The following is a 16,803-nucleotide window of genomic DNA, read 5'->3' as shown; positions in this document are numbered from 1 at the left end:
GAATTCTTGACCAACAATCCATTCTCTAGGACGCGACTATATTCACCAGTACACGATGGTGGATTCACCTCGCATCTTGCGGCCACGTCCCCGCCGCATGTTTGACGTGACCCCTGCATCCAATGAGTCCTCCGAGCCCGCAACACCCGCCGAAGCATCCAACTCGGACTTGCTGAGCCCCAACCTCCAAGATGGCGAATCGAACTCGACCAGCGTTAGCCGTACCGGCTCAATCCTGAATCTGACCTCCTCGACCCTCTACGGCATTTATAAGCCCACCGCATTCGATAGCTATCGGGATGAGTCCAGCCCTTGGGGCACAGAAGCCCACACACCTGTCTCCGAATATCCCCCCCGAGCCCTCGCAACAGGCGGCTGTGAAAACCGCCACAGAGCCCCGTGAGTTTGCACTGCGACGTACGCGTTCGCGACTCAGCCATGGGATGTTTCGCGGAGTGATTCTGCCCCAGGCGCTGAGCAGTGCGCTACTGTTTGGATTCGGTATTGTTTACGGGGTGATCACCATTAATCTGCATGACAATCACTGGATCACACCCGTGAAGCTGGAGAATGTCCACTACTACGACTCATGGCAATATCTCGGATTCTGGGGGTTGGCAGGCATCGCTTTGGGCAATGTTTTGCCTTGGCTGGACAGCTGGCGTGAACGCGAGCTCGAAGATGCCGACAAGTCCAAGCGTGCGCGCAATGAGGATAATGACCAAGAGCGTACCCCGTCTTGGGTAACTGTGGCACGAAGTGTTGGAGCCTTCGTCGGTATCGCCTTTGCCATGGTATGTCCGAACTTTTCCTGAATGTCTCCAGTAGCTCTTTGCTAATGTTTTTGGTTTTTTTTCAAAGCGACGACTTCCCTGGGAATCCACTACACAAGCTTCGATGACCCTCGCCCTGGCAAACCCTGTCCTCTGGTACCTCATCGACCGAACTTCCACTGGCTTCCTCCTGTCGACATTTGTTGGTGTGACCGGGATGAGTGCTGTTTTGGGCCTCAAGCCTGAACTGATCCCTGCCTCTACTGGGCCCTCGGTGGGCTCTTCGCTACTGAATGGGACTGGATGGGAGAACACCCTCGGAGCTGGAGTCACGCAGGAGAGCATTGCGGTTCGCACCTGGGTTGCCAGCGTCATTTTCTGCGCATGCGTCTGCTTCGGAAACATTGGTCGCCAGCTGGCAATCGGAGCTGGAAGCAAAGATACCCTGAAGCCTTGAAGCAAACAGTGCACAAGGGAATGTATCGATCACATCAAAGTCCAGGACAATATTTTGGAATAAGGAGGAACATTATTATCAGAACTTGTAATTTGAAATCAAATCTTTATACAGAGATTTCTTCATTGAATAGAATTGTAATAAAATAAAATAGGAGGCTACGGGTCTTTAAAATTCTGATTTGTTCCACTCCCAACATTAAAGAGCATTTTGTGTTTCCAAAAAGGATTGTAGTGTCAATCATTGCAGTTCCTGCCATTTGACACGATGGTCAGGCAGATACTGCACCCAAGATCGACTCTGTGTGACTTGCACACTCGGTCTCCATTCTCTATGACGATTTCCTGGCTTCCTAGGACGGATCCTCAGCGGAACGCTTTTTGAGAAGAATGTGATTATTTTGCGTTGTTCATGAAGAAAAAAAAAGAAAAGAGGAAATGCGCGCGCCCGCGAAAACCTTTTGAACCGCTGTGTCATGTGACTGCTGAGTCATCGTTTACTAGCTTGAGTAACTTGCCTGAAATTCGTGGCGGCTAGCAACCCACCACCCCCGCGCCGATTGCGGCCAAAAGCCCCTCCAGCGGGACAGAATTATTTCTTTTCTTCACTTCAGCTGTACCCCCGTTGCTATTTGGATTCAGGTATGTGCACCCCAACTTCAATTGTATCATCAATTGAAACCCCCGCTTGATATTTCTGTATGCTAATTACCCTCAGTGTCGACATCATGTCTCAGAAGTCCGGTAAGGCACCTCTTAGCCTCGATGTCACTTCCCCAAACTACTGCACAATAGTCTGGGGTTCCCGCTCAAACACGATGCTGATGCTCTCTTGTTTCCCTCCCCAACAGCTATCATCTCCGTCTATGACAAGACTGGACTGCTCGACCTGGCCAAGGGCCTGGTCCAGCAGAAGGTCCGTCTTCTTGCCTCTGGCGGTACCGCCAAGATGATCCGTGAGGCCGGCTTCCCTGTCGAGTAAGTCCCTCTAAAGACGTCATTACCATTCAAATATGGGAAGAGGCATTTTCATAAGCACCAAAGTGGCTTTTGATAGTCTGTGGTCGGCATTAAATGCTAACAATTGCTTTGCAGGGACGTCTCTGCCATCACCCACGCCCCCGAGATGCTAGGTGGCCGCGTCAAGACCCTCCACCCCGCCGTCCACGGCGGTATCCTCGCCCGTGACATCGAATCCGATGAGAAGGACCTTGCTGAGCAGAACATCTCCAAGGTAGACTTCGTCGTTTGCAACCTGTACCCCTTCAAGGAGACCGTCGCCAAGGTCAACGTCACCATCGATGAGGCTGTCGAAGAGGTTGATATTGGCGGTGTCACTCTGCTGCGTGCCGCGGCCAAGAACCACAAGCGTGTCACCATTCTGTCCGATCCCAACGACTACCCTGAGTTCCTCAAGGAGCTTGAGGCTGGTGAGATCACCGAGCCCAGCCGCAAGCTGTATGCCCTCAAGGCCTTCGAGCAGACTGCCGACTACGACTCGGCCATCTCAGGCTTCTTCCGCAAGGAGTACGCCGGCAACGGTGTTTCGCAGCTCTCCCTCCGCTACGGCACCAACCCCCACCAGAAGCCCGCCTCCGCCTTCATGCCCCAAGGCAAGCTGCCTTTCAAGGTCCTGAACGGCTCACCTGGCTACGTTAACCTGCTCGATGCTCTCAACGCCTGGCCCTTGGTCAAGGAGCTCAAGCAGGCTCTTGGCTTCCCCGCCGCTGCCAGCTTCAAGCACGTCTCTCCCGCCGGTGCTGCAATTGGTGTTCCTCTGAACGAGAAGGAGCGCAAGGTCTACATGGTTGATGACATCAAGGACATTGAGTCCTCCGGTCTTGCTCAGGCCTATGCCCGTGCCCGCGGTGCTGACCGCATGTCCAGCTTCGGTGATATTCTCGCCCTGAGCGACATCGTCGATACCCCCACTGCCAAGATCATCTCTCGTGAGGTCTCCGACGGTGTCATCGCTGCCGGATATGAGCCCGAGGCTCTCGCTATCCTGTCCAAGAAGAAGGGCGGCAAGTACCTTGTTCTGCAGATGGATGAGGACTACACTCCCGCTCCTGAGGAGAACCGCACTCTGTACGGTGTGCAGCTCACTCAGCACCGCAACGATGTTGTCATCTCCCCCAGCAAGACCTTTGGCAACATCATCACCCCTAAGGGCTCCGCTGCCCTTCCCGAGGCTGCTCTGCGTGACCTGACTGTGGCTACTATCGCCCTGAAGTACACTCAGTCCAACTCGGTCTGCTACGCCCTGAACGGTCAAATCGTCGGTCTGGGTGCTGGCCAGCAAAGCCGTATCCACTGCACCCGTCTGGCCGGTGACAAGGCCGACAACTGGTGGATGCGCTTCCACGACCGTGTCATCAACATCAAGTGGAAGCAGGGTACCAAGCGTGCCGACAAGAGCAACGCCATCGACCTGCTCTGCTCTGGCCAGACCCCCCCGCAGCGAGGCCGAGACCGTCGAGTACGAGCGTGTCTTTGAGGAGGTCCCCGCTCCCTTCACCCAGGAGGAGCGCGAGGCCTGGCTCCAGAAGCTCAGTGAGGTTGCTGTTTCGTCTGATGCTTTCGTAAGTTCTCCCATCGCCGTTTCAGGCTTTTATGCATTTTTTTTAGATATGCAGTGCTAACCGTGATATCTTCAGTTCCCCTTCATCGACAACGTCTTCCGCGCTGCCCGCTCTGGTGTTAAGTACATTGCTGCCCCTACTGGTAGCCAAAACGATACCCCTGTCTTCGAGACTGCTGAGAAGCTTGGCATCACTTTCGTGGAACAGGGTGTCCGCCTTTTCCACCACTAAATGTTCATTGCGGATTTGGAATAATAATTCGAACGCATTTCGGTTCAAAAAAAAAGATACTTAGTTTATGATGATGATAGCTTTCTTGTTTATTAAATAGAAATTCACATATGTTCTTGATAATTTCTGGCCAATCTTATTTATCCCTTCCCTTTTTTCAACCTCTACCCTTGGCTCTCTCAGCACTTCCCCCTCCGTTCTTCGTTAAACTGACTCGGAAGACAACGTTAAAACACTTTTTGCGAAGCTAATATAACGGGATCCACCACAGGTCTCTTAATTTAACACGAATCGGACGTGGTTTTTGTTATCATGAGGACAATTAAGGTTTTTAAGTCCCAACTGACCCTTGTTGCACAAATTACTAGGACCAGAATAATGATTGAACCATGGCCGCACAAAGCCTTGGACTTCGGGTAAACGTCCTCTGTGATACGGAGAATGGCATGCGCAGTGCACAAGAAACAATGGTGAGAAAAGACTGAGTAGGGTAGTATTCAGGGCCAAGTATTCAGCAAAATCCGGAAGGGCAAATCCCTTGCCTCTTATAATACGGAATGAAGGGAGGGTAAACAAGTTAGACCTTGGATAGTTGCGATACAAATGCTCAAGTCAATTTCAATTTGACTTAGATTCCTATGTTTCAAATGAAAATGATGCTTTTCGTATGTTAACTTGTGTTGGAATTCTTACAGGTCAATGGGTATAGGTCTATTGGCTCGGCGCAAATGAAGCCCATTCTTTACTTGCCAACTTTAATGTTTAGACCAATCATACTATCCCTCTCCACACCTATAGCCCCAAATAAAGCCAATTTATATGCATACAGACTCACGCTAGCCATATAAATACTAGCCGAGACTTACTACATTCCTAGTAGTCCAGGTAATACACGAATGGTTTAGTAACCCCCAAAGCCTCACACACCGGAAGAATAAAGCCACAACGAATACCATGGTAGGAGCGATCAAAAGGCCAGAGAGTTTATTTAATTATGAGTGACCACGGCACTCTTAAATAGCAACCCAAAAGTCTATCCACCTGTTCAAGGCTGGATGCATATTATAATGAAGCTATTTTCACCACTATTGATACTTGGGGCTGTCTTCTTCGCCGATGTATTAGCAGCCCCAAGTCCCTGTCCTCTAGTTGGGCCCGCCTTTCCATGGCCTACGCCAAGCTCAACAAACAAACGTCTTGATACGGCGGGAAAGAAGCTTTCTGCTCTTCTCGAGCCAATTTTCAAAGCTGCTAATGGATCTACAAACTCCATCGCTGTTCAGGCCTTCGATACATTCAATGACAGCCCATTATTTCAATGGTCATATACAGCTGACAATCTCGATACCAACTTGGGTGTTAGTCATGTTGATCAAAACTCCGTGTTTCGCGTTGGAAGCGTTTCTAAGCTATGGGCTATGTATCTGTTCCTTGCGGAGGCGGGCATGGATACACTTTCGGATCCAATTGTGAAATACGTCCCTGAGTTGCAATCAGCCGTCTCGGGTGATGCAATTAATTCCGTGCAATGGGCGAATGTGACGGTTGGGGAGTTGGCGAGTCACTTAGCTGGCGTTGGGAGAGACTGTAGGTGCCTTTTTCTTTCCAAATTGAGACATCCTTCGAGAAATTCTGCTGCTAATCGTCGGTCTCTTTCAGATGGCGTCCTTGATCTTGCAGGGAACCCGTCAATGACCCAAATGGGATTTCCGGTGCTACAACCGGATGAAGTACCACCTTGCGGAAATCCTGTACCTTGTAATAGGACACGTATGTTATCGATGTCCTGGATCGTTTCGTTTTATCCATGCTAACAATCTTCCATAACAGAGTTCTTTACCGGACTTCTCCAAAGGCATCCTACGTTTCCCATATCTGCGACCCCGGTATATTCGAATGCTGCATTTCAGATTCTCGGATATGCTCTAGAGACAATAAAAAATGATACTTTTGAGAACCTTTTTGAGAGTCAGATCGTGGGAGCCCTAAACCTCAGTCACACTTTCTACACCGCACCGAGCCCGTCACTTGGAGTCATTCCACAAGGCCAAGGTTCAAATTTCTGGAATATGGATTTGGGTGATGAGAACCCGTAAGTGGGCTTATATCCATAACTATCTAGAAGATCTTCAAATCTAACACTCCATAGAGCTGGTGGAATTTACTCCTCTGCCAATGACATGGCAGCTCTTGGCCGTGCAATTCTGAACAGCACCCTTACAGATCCTCTCACAACAAGACGATGGATGAAACCTCATTCTCACACATCTTCCCTCGCCTACGCAGTCGGAGCCCCGTGGGAAATTATATCTTTTCCCGCGCCCCGCTTAATTGACCTCTACACAAAGTCCGGAGATATCGGGACCTATTCTTCAATCCTTGCATTATCTCCAGACCATGGTGTTGGCTTCACAATTCTTGTCGCAGGTACCGGCGGCCACGCTGTCGTTGCAATGGTTGCCGACCTAGTGGCACAAACCATACTGCCTGCACTAGAGTACATCGCCAAGGATCAAGCGCGCGTCCGATTCGCAGGGGCTTACTCGGCGCCTAACGGGGTGGTCAATTCTTCCATTTCAATTATCACGGACGGCGGGCCCGGTCTGAGAGTCACCAATTGGACCAGTAACTCGACGGATATGTTTCAATCACTTGCGACATTACGCGGCGCGAATGATACTTCTCAAATCACCATTCGGTTATACCCCACCGGTCTCGAGACTCCTGGGAATATCTCGTTCCGGGCGTTGATTCCGCCAGATCTGGGTTTGGCGCCTATTGGACCTTTTACTGGTTCCTGCATTACCTGGGTCACTGTTGACTCGTACATATATGGGGGTGTTGGTCTGGATGAATTTGTCTTTACGTTGGATGAAAATCTGAGTGCTACTAGTGTATCGCCTCGGGTGTTACGTATCGACTTGCAGAGACAATATAGGACTAGTGCATGAGCTGTCGAAATTCAAAGCGAAGCTGAATTTCCTTTATATTGGTTCGACGACGTGAGGCTCGGGAGAGATGTGCCAATTTGACAGAGAGATTGTATGTCAGTCTTTAATTAGTTATTTAAATGCAGTGCATACGCGAGTAAATGAATGAAAATGAAAATGAAAATTGCGATATCTCTGCCATCCCACTTATTCTCCGGGAAACGACTAATGAAGACGAGATTGTACTACTACTACTACTACTACGACGACGACGACGTGTAGTAGTAGTAGACAGATCCCTAGATACTACTAGTATATATCCAGATACCGCTGCGAGTACCACACTAGCTGCCGAGGCCCCAGGGCCTCGGGCCTGCGGCTTTGTGGCTTTCATGTTGCGTTTGTCCTTTGATAGTAGTATTTAGTGGTAGCTATTGCTCTGGGGGATTTTCCCTCCATCATCATCGATTTAATCCTCTTTGATCCGCTCCCGTCACTACTAATATAATCCTGGTTGATAGCAGAAGAGACAGCTTAGTTATTACTAAGCATACATTACTCCTCCGACGATTTCCGCTCGGGCTTCCAAGTTCCACAACAGATAGATCCACCACAGATATCCACCACACACTCCTTGATTCTCCAGTTTTATTAGACAAATCGGAGGCCACCATTCATCTTCCATCCAGCATGTTAGCTCAGGGGAAGAGCGCCGGGCTCATAACCCGGAGGACCCTGGATCGAAACCAGGACATGCTATCATACCAGATCGAGCGAGAGTATCTCGGTTGCTTTTTTTTGCTTATGGTCCGGAGGATGATAAATGGTGCTGAGGCCTGAGAGGCCTTAGGCCTACGGCTTTGTTAGCCCACACTGTTTTGTGGCCTTGATGGTCTTTTTGTGTTTGTTCTTTGATAGTAGCAGTATTTGGTGGAAGCTATTGCTATGAGGGTTTTTCCCTCCATCATCATCATTATCGATTTCATCCCATTTGGTCTGCTCCCGCCACTAAATGGCTAAATCAATGGATATGCTGTTATTTATTTATTCTTAGGGCCCACATGTCCCTAGGTTAACCAGGATATGCTATCATTTTTTTTCTTTTGTCTCCTCTACGCGCGTTGCAGAATTGAAACCCCTTGTTGGCCGCCCTCATCTCCGCCTTCTAAGGGCTGACTAGTAGCTACCTAAGATGGAACAGATAGGCCAATTTATTCCTCTTGGGTAGATACTAGTCTCGGTCAATAATGGTGGGCAATAGGAGATTTCAAACTTTTACGACGCCGCTGTAAGAGGTACGATATTTTGAATTAATTGATCACATGACCAATAAATGACAGTAACTTAGGCGCGCTGCATCAAAGTATGTAGAACAAACTACGGAATCTGCGCCAATTATGATCACATAATTTCTGATCTCCTCCTCATAACCCAGAGGACCTCTACTACCAGTGCTTCCACTGCCTCTCCCATCTCCACTTTAAATACTCACTTTCATTCTCTACCCTTCAAAAAGGCCATAGTCAAGCCAAGGAGTACTCACTCGACGTATCTCGTTGTAGATAATCCTGGCCGTAGAGCCGTCGAGACCCCACAGGCACCATGTTAAGTCATCTGTTCCTCACCTATACGCTACTCACACAGTCTCTGATCCCTAATATAGTATTTATTGCTTCTATCTGAGTGTCGTCATATATTTCTCTGTCTATCACTGGTTATAATTTCAGATCTACTCAACCCAGTATCGCCAAAATTACCTATAGCCAGCGTCCTGCTTCGTCTTTTGCACTCATAATTCCCTTTGATTATGAGGGCTGCAGATGCCGAATCGGAAATACGAGGAATTTCTCTGCAGATTATGCTGGACCTGTGGTGATTTCGGGCAAAACCTTGAGGTATTGCAGGAGGCAAAGCAACCATCTGTTCGCAAAATGCCGACGTCGTACCTCAGAGCCCATTCCAAATGAGGCGGAGATGAAGGAGGCTATGATCTTGAAATAGGTACCACTTGACATTTTGAACCAGATCCATGTTGATTAGCGTATTGATGGAAAGACATGGGTCTATACTATGCAGTGCGGGAACCCTGATACCAAGTCATCTTTTGTGATACTGCTAACTATTATTACTCTCTTATGCCCCCAAACACAACTTGTTCTAAACCTTGTAGAGATTTTGATGTGCCTGATTTTTCAGACACTAACCCCTCCACTTGAGCCCTTGGCTTCCGGGAACGCTAGCCTTATGTGGTCAGAAAATCATCTCAATGTTTTTCTTACGTCATGGCAAGGATTCGCAGACACAAAGGGAAACCAAGCTATAATGGAGGCAATCGGCGGCAGATTGATCTTTCAACAGTACCTTGCATCTCAGGACTTAACAATTTTAGGTTTTGCTTTTGCAGAAGCAACAGGATTATTTGCTTTAATGATTCGTAAATGGACGGAGCACGCTAGAGATGCATTTAACAACATACGAAACTCACTTGACCCAGTAATCAGAAATACTGGTGGGATTTTCATAAGAAGCGCATCTCAAACCCGCAGCAAACCCATAGTATAAAAAAAGTCTAAGGCCGCTGAGGAATATCTCGACGGGGTCAAAGTAGCTGTCACAGTTTACCCCGGAAAGCATGGAGATTACCAAACAAAAGTCCGGGCCGGGGGGGTTTAGATTCACCATCGCACTCCAGTTTGGGCTCAACCTTGAAGATGGCGACGAGGTCGTTCTCAAATATCACTTAGTCCCGACAACGCATCCGTATCCCTATGTTGCTTGGGCCGTACCAAATAATCCTGTTAGTCGGCTAGGTATTTCCATTGTTGGCTTATTACATTAGGGGAATGTAATGTTAAAAATTTGAATTCTCTTGTGGATGTTCTGGAACGCTATTTATTCCGTCAAGAGTTTCAAGACGACAATTTACCATAAGGGCTTCTGACAGAAAGAGGAAAAGGAATGTTTACATTTTATTTGATCTGGTAGACCAAATGTTTAGACTGACTAACCTCAAGAGGCTGTCTGTAATCAGAAAGCTATTCTCTCAATGGTAGTCAGTTAGTTGGTTGGTTTACGCTGCAAATTGATAGAGGCCCTAAAGAGAGAGAAAAAATGATAGTATTTCCTGGCTTCGGGATTTTCGATCCAGAGACCTGGTTGTTGTTTATTATGGATCATATAATTCATTAGATCGAGATACGTGTGGTACACATTTGGTCATGTGACATAAAGGCCCTCCGGTGATGACTCAGTTTGTTCCAAGATCAACGAAAAAAAAAAGATCTGTCCTGGTTTATGCAGGGACGTCTTATAGGAAAACAATAGCATATCAATCGAGTCAGCTCGTTCAGATCCAAAAGAAAAAAAAAAAAAAAGATAGTATATCCGTTCAGGGTCCTTCAGGAGGTCAAAAAAAGGAACCGAGATACTCGAAAAAATAGAACCGAGACAAGCTCGGTCAATCTGGTATTATAGCATGTCCTGGTTTCGATCCAGGGTCCTCCGGGTTATGAGCCCGGCGCTCTTCCCCTGAGCTAACATGCTGGATGGAAGATGAATGATCGCCTCCGATTTGTCTGATAAAACTGGAGAATCAAGGAGTGTGTGGTGGATACCTGCGGTGGATCTGCTGTGGAACTTGGAAGCCCGAGCGGAAACTGTCGGAGGCAGTAATGTATGCTTAGTAATACCTAAGCCGTTAACGTAGTTAATTCCCGCATGATCGGGTCACCCTGTTGAGCGGGTCACCCCAAAACGCCATACTAAATACAATTTTTCAAGTTATGATATATCAACAACCCGAAGATAATTTTGCTTGATTCTTAATATACTATGGTATCCTTATACAAGAACTAGTATAGAGTAGCTTGTATATTTCGAATATAACTATTTACCAGTGTTACCAAAAATACGCTCCGATCGAGCGATATATATAAATATATCTATACAATCTCACCCTAAAATATTCCTCAAGCTTACGAAAATATCTAATAGGATATGTTTAATACCAAGGTACCATGAGATTATATAATTAGTCTTCAACGTTGAAATTTGAATCTCTGAAATATTGCATTTAGTATGATGTTTTGGAGTGACCCGCTCAACAGGGTGACCCGGTCATGTGGGAATTACGTTATTTTCTGCTAGTATCAACCAGGATTACATTACTAGTGACGGGAGCGGATCAAAAAGGATGAAATCGATAATAATGGAGGGAAAAACCCTCAGAGTAATAGCTACTATCAAATACTGCTATTATCAAAGGACAAACATAAAAAAGACCATCAAGGCCACAAAGCAGTGTAGGCTAATAAAACCGCAGTCCTGAGCACTATTTATCATCCTCCGGGTCATGAGCAAAAAAGGGAACCGAGACAATCTCGGTCAATCTGATACGATAGCATGTCCTGGTTTCGATCCAGGGTCCTCCGGGTTATGAGCCCGGCGCTCTTCCCCTGAGCTAACATGCTGGATGGAAGATGAATGATGGCCTCCGATTTGTCTCATAAAACTGGAGAATCAAGGAGTGTGTGGTGGATACCTGCGGTGGATCTGTTGTGGAACTTGGAAGCCCGAGCGGAAGTTGTGTAGTGCGCTAATTGGTGGTTTTCTTCGGAGTAACTATTCTCCGGATTAATAGAAATCTCTTTGGCCTCTGTCTGTACATCCAGTGTTCTGAGTATAGTTAGGGCTAAATCGATCTTACATCCGAGCCGAACAGCGCTACGAACAACTACAAATACGGATTCGGTATACTATGTCTCTACCAGATTCCCTCAGATTATGCAGGTATGTTATTTATTTCCCCTTCAAATGTCAAAAAACTATTCGTACAATGGGTCAAAATCGTGATAGCAGAAAGCCCCGGATCGACTTTTTTCCCATCGGACAAATTACTTGGGAGCAATTGAAATTATCATGGTAGATTCATGTACAAGAGCCAAATGTAAAAAATCTTATTAGTATTATATAGGTATACACCATGGATAATTTATTGATCGAACGCCCAGACTCATGGTTCATGATTGAGAGTGATAAACGTTGAACAGACGGCTGAAACGAGACATACCAAGCACGTTATCATCGCAAAGTAGGAAAAAGCAAATAAATTCAAAGTCATGACTCGGGGATCCCCCTTTCTCTGAAGTTTCATATTTTATTCAGAGGATTACTGAACTTCTTCTTGAACGGTCAATATAGTATGAAAGCAAGCAAACACAATATCTTACACATGGACCTGATACCTACAGTAGCGTTGCAAAAGTTTGAAACCCCATCTTGCCCACCAGTATTGACCGCCCTCTAATGGGAAACTAGTAGCTACCTAAGATGGAATAGATAGGCCAAACTATTCCGTCTTAAGTAACTACTAGTCTGCGATTAGAAAGCAGAGACAAGAACAGTCAACAAGGGATTTCAAACTTTTGCAACGCCACTGTACAATCCAACTAATCTACCTCGATCACTCCGAATCATAAGAACATATGGCAATGCCCAGCTACTGTCTCAAAAAGCAAAGTGAAAATTTAGTCTACAGACTATCTGAACTATTTATCCTCTAGTACTTATCGTAGAGTCCGTGCTTGAATAAAAGCACCCATTTCCCTTACAAATCCATCTAGAGCCTCATATCCCAGAAAGGATTAGCTCTTCGCAATAAAGTCGTTACTGGGGCCACCCATAAAAATCAGATAGGACCCTCACCGTAAATTTCCGGGTGTCGGCCGGGGTAAGCCGGGATGGGCCAGTCCGATCACAAAGATGTGTATCCATTCGGATACGGACGGGGGAGACAGGGCGCGCCGCGCTTCACACTAAGCTTTTCAGGGTATCAGCTGACGACATTCCGACGGGGCTGAGATCTTGCAGGATTTTATCTCGAAGCGCATGACCTTCTATCCGGCACCGCGGATGCTATAGGCGTGGGTACCCATAGGTGCGATACCCCATACAGGTACAGGTACAAGCACAAGCACAAGCACAAGCACGGACAGAAGCACAAACACAAGCACAGTGCACGGTGCAGAGGCAATTGATCACCGAGCTCCAGTCAGGTGGACCAGTAGTTCCGATACTGGTAGCACAACACCCTAGCCTTCGAGATAATCTTCGCATAGTAGGTGTCTAGTACTAGTATGTACTCTTCTTATCACCAGGGGTGCGCCGAGATCGACGAGGATCGATGATCACCCGAGGGCGGCATAAAGTTGTGCATGGGCGGGTACTCCACGCGGATCCACGAAGTCCGCGTCGGCATCGGAGCTGTCGGCCGCCGACCGTGAGCGAAAGGGAAATCGCGAAAATGCCGATGTTCCGGTCGCGCCTTTTTTTTGTGCAGGGCGTGAGTCAGACTTGTCCTGTACATTTTATCTCCGATCTAGCGGGGTCGGAGAAATAGTTTAACGCCAGTCCATGGTAGGTTTCTAGATTTTAAATAATGAACTTAGTAAGATAGGCCCGCTGGCACATGTTGGCAGGTTCCGTGAACCGGAACGCTGGTGTCCCCAGATATATTCACGTGGCTGGGTACACAGGGAGTCAACGACTACTCACCACCTCCCAGGGCCATACTGATCTCCAGGGCTTATTGAACATGCTAGCTCTCACAAGCACTTACCTCATAGAGAACAATTTCAAATTTGGGTAAAAATAATAGTATAATGCCTTGAGCACAAACATATATTTTCATCCTACTATATCCTGGTACACCTGTGGGCTCTCCGTCCCAAAGATGCAGAGAACCTTGGAAGCCTTGGAGATCATTAAATTACTAGCTCGCCAATCAACTGCTCCAGAGGCGTCTCATGCAGTCATCATCATACCCAGCAGTAGGTATTTATGTTTACCAATCATAAACACCCAGAGCATGCTCCGTACTCTTTGGCGAACAACGCCATGGTCTTGACATCATCGAGCTGTCAGAGTGGATCGGCTCGGGGGTTGGTACGTCCACGCCGAGCGACGATATCTGGATCGCACTCTCTAACGTTCTTCAAAGGCGCTAGTCGTCGGTCCTCACTGGTTAAACCTTAGCTAGCTATCGTCGGCGCGCTGGCTCCGACTTGATCGTTGATTCCTAATCATTCTGGCCCCGGCTGGCCGCACGATACCCAGGGATTCTTCTGCAAGGGTTCTCTACGGTCGCGATCGCGATCGCGAACCATAACTCGCCCAGCTGGTAATTCCGGAGCGTTGAATGATGTCGTTTACTCTATCTACAGTTTGAAGGTCCACTGTTTCATGTTCGTGAAAAATGAGACGAGTGGAGCGGCATTCGGTATCGCCGAGGACCCTGGCCCACTCCTTTACGAGATTATCGCCGGAAGAGGAGATTCGTATTCTTTCCTTTTTCTCTCTCTCTTCTTTTTTAGTTTACCTTCGTAGGGCTGGTGCGAATTTGGGTCAAGTGGGGAAGCTAGGCGCGAAGAAATGATAAGTTTAGCAGTGTCAGGCTGAAATGGGGATTCAGTGCGAGACATGTCCACTTCGAACCGTCTTTTGCAGTGCTGACAATGGAGTGCGAGTGTCAGTGCCTAATCGTAACCAGGGAGACAACACTTGATGAAGATGGCGCAGCAGGGATGCTAATGGGATTGGCTTGGCGGCCATGGAGATAGTGTGCCTCATGGCCTCATCATACACCGCTGGAAAGGGAAGAGAGTACGAGCATTCCTAAATGAGACACCGCCCCCATCCGCGAATGGGAAGAGGCTGATCTCAGCTCAGCTGCACCTACCCAGGGTTGTCCCCTGCAAGGATGAGATGGAAGCGGGCTTATCGTGAAGCCTAGCGATCCGAGCCAGGCAGAGATGAAGGAGGGAATTGGGTTGCCTCCGCATTCGCAATTGCATTGGCATTTTACCTTGGACATTGGCATTTCCACGCGTTGGAGCGTGGGCCGTCTCAGGTATGTCGCAGCCTGGGTGAATCCGGGGAAATGCAGCGACTTGCCAAGCTGTCCCATATTTACAGCCGCACTCTACCTTACGCACGGATAGACTAAAGCCCGAATGTCCGGAGACGGTGAGTGGCTGTGGTAAACGGAGTTTGTAGATCACGACACGATCCTAGGATTGGAAATCAGCGGCTGACTGAGAGGAATTGGAAATCATTGTACGAGGATGAGTTATCCGTAAAGCCTAAAACCATAAAGCATACACAAGTGACCAGTTGAATAATCGGAGAAAAGAGCAAACAGCGGCCGGTTCGGTCGTAAAATTTCTTTGCTCCGCGGAGCGGCATTGGTCATCCGAGGAAAGTGGGGGGGGATTTCAAAGGGTCCGGTCCGGGTGACTCATGACTATGGATTAGTTAATGGATTACTCGGAATTATCTAGAATCTTGGAGATGGGAGTGGGAATTAAGGGCAATTGTGATTGTGATGAGTGCCAGAGTATTTTGTACTCTCTGCACTCTGTACAGACTGTCTTAACTAGTCGTAAGTAATGAAGCGGTGTACACGCATATCCCTGGGGTAGACCTTGGCAACATAATTGGACGAAAAGGGGAAAATGAAGTTGAACCAAAGAGAGGGAAAAATAAATAATTAAAAATCAAAAAATGAGAAATCCAAAAATCACCAATATTATTCAGCGGGCTCGGGCTCGGATCCACGCATAAATCCATAAATCGGTGGGGATCTTCGTCCGATCGGGTCCCGGACTTAGCACGGCTACGCGGGCGAAAATAATTATCTGCGTTTTATTTCCTGGCTTATAACCATCCTGTCCCTCCGCTGCTTCGTGGATCTTACTACTTACTACTTACTACCTACACAACATCTGCTATACTATAACCTTTCTATATTTGAAGCTTGACCTTCCCCAGCAGACCTCAACAATACTACGATACTACGAGTATCACATTGATTGATCTTCGCTACCCAGCCAACCTGCATTATCCACACCGCCTCCCCCAACCGCGTCGTGACTGGATGATCGCAGTATTGAGTCACCAGCTTGGCAGAACGAGTCATTTCCATCTGAGCTCATAAGCACCTCAACTGCCGCCATGGACGTCTCTTCCGTGTCCACTCCTACTACCCTCCCCAAGGATTCGTCCTTCTCCTCCGCCGCCTCCCCATACTTCGCCTCCCTCCAGCGGAAGCGTCAACAGAAGAAGATGAGCATCACACAAACATACTACCTCGCTCATACCGCCCGCAAGAAGCTCACTCGTGAGGCTTCGCGGGCTGACCACGATCTCCGCCTACTGGTTGGCCATGCCAACCTCCTCGACAGCCTGATGCTCGATCTCGCCGATGCCGAGCGTGACCAAGAACGCTGGTTTAACCAGACCGTTCGCGGCGCCACCAAGGAGGAACCCCGACACATCCAATGGGCCTCGACCGTCGTCGAAGAGCCCGAGGAGGACTGGGATGCGGAGGATGCCTCCGACCTGGAGTCGGAAGTCAGTGACAGTGATAGCGAAGACGATTCTGACTTTGATGAGAACGACTTCGTCATTAACACCCCAATTCGCCGCCGGGCTCCTTCGCCCCCGGCTCCCCTCTCCATCCCCGAGTTGGAAGAGGAGGACGACGAGACCGATTCCGACTTTGAATATGATGACGAGGAGGACCTGGATGATCTCAGCCTAACCCGATCTCCCTCGCGCCAGTCGCCGCCCGAGCTGCTGGCCGACGTGGACGACTCCTCCGAGGACGAGGCCACCCCTCCCTCCCCACCGCAACCCACTCTCGAAGTCTTTGACGAGAAGGAGCCCTCTACTATGGCCATTCCTCTCGCCCCCGCCGACCAGGATTCACCTCATCTGTTTGAGCCAGGGTACTACGTTTCACAAGAACAGAGCACCATCATCGAGGCGTACTGA

The 16,803-nt window shown here is 48.2% G+C and overlaps 4 protein-coding genes across 4 annotated transcripts; all 4 read left to right on the top strand.

The window, feature by feature from the left end:
* Positions 1-29: 29 nt before the first annotated feature.
* On the top strand, positions 30-1,230 carry N7481_010779 (INSIG family protein; the record flags this gene model as incomplete). The annotated part of the gene is made up of 3 exons (XM_057269998.1): positions 30-337; positions 360-794; positions 862-1,230. Exons 1-3 carry the CDS (start codon positions 56-58, stop codon positions 1,228-1,230), a joined length of 1,086 nt encoding a protein of 361 aa, XP_057117172.1. The 5' UTR covers positions 30-55.
* Positions 1,231-1,957: 727 nt separating this feature from the next.
* On the top strand, positions 1,958-4,042 carry N7481_010778 (phosphoribosylaminoimidazolecarboxamide formyltransferase/IMP cyclohydrolase; the record flags this gene model as incomplete). The annotated part of the gene is made up of 5 exons (XM_057269997.1): positions 1,958-1,973; positions 2,081-2,207; positions 2,325-3,708; positions 3,752-3,811; positions 3,887-4,042. The coding sequence occupies 5 exons, from the start codon at positions 1,958-1,960 to the stop codon at positions 4,040-4,042; spliced, it is 1,743 nt and encodes a 580-aa protein (XP_057117171.1).
* A 1,067-nt stretch (positions 4,043-5,109) lies between these two features.
* Positions 5,110-6,993, top strand: N7481_010777 (serine hydrolase domain-containing protein; the record flags this gene model as incomplete). The annotated part of the gene is made up of 4 exons (XM_057269996.1): positions 5,110-5,629; positions 5,702-5,812; positions 5,873-6,134; positions 6,192-6,993. The coding sequence occupies 4 exons, from the start codon at positions 5,110-5,112 to the stop codon at positions 6,991-6,993; spliced, it is 1,695 nt and encodes a 564-aa protein (XP_057117170.1).
* An 8,988-nt stretch (positions 6,994-15,981) lies between these two features.
* On the top strand, positions 15,982-16,803 carry N7481_010776 (uncharacterized protein; the record flags this gene model as incomplete). Its single annotated transcript, XM_057269995.1, has 1 exon — positions 15,982-16,803. One exon carries the CDS (start codon positions 15,982-15,984, stop codon positions 16,801-16,803), a length of 822 nt encoding a protein of 273 aa, XP_057117169.1.

The sequence above is a fragment of the Penicillium waksmanii genome (assembly GCF_028829765.1).
Source record: "Penicillium waksmanii strain IBT 27052 chromosome Unknown utg000009l:1.0-4314994.0:1.0-4318279.0, whole genome shotgun sequence".
NCBI classification, from domain to species: domain Eukaryota; kingdom Fungi; phylum Ascomycota; class Eurotiomycetes; order Eurotiales; family Aspergillaceae; genus Penicillium; species Penicillium waksmanii.
The sequence above is the reverse complement of the archived record's forward strand: the minus strand, read 5'-3'. Positions and strand labels throughout refer to the sequence as shown.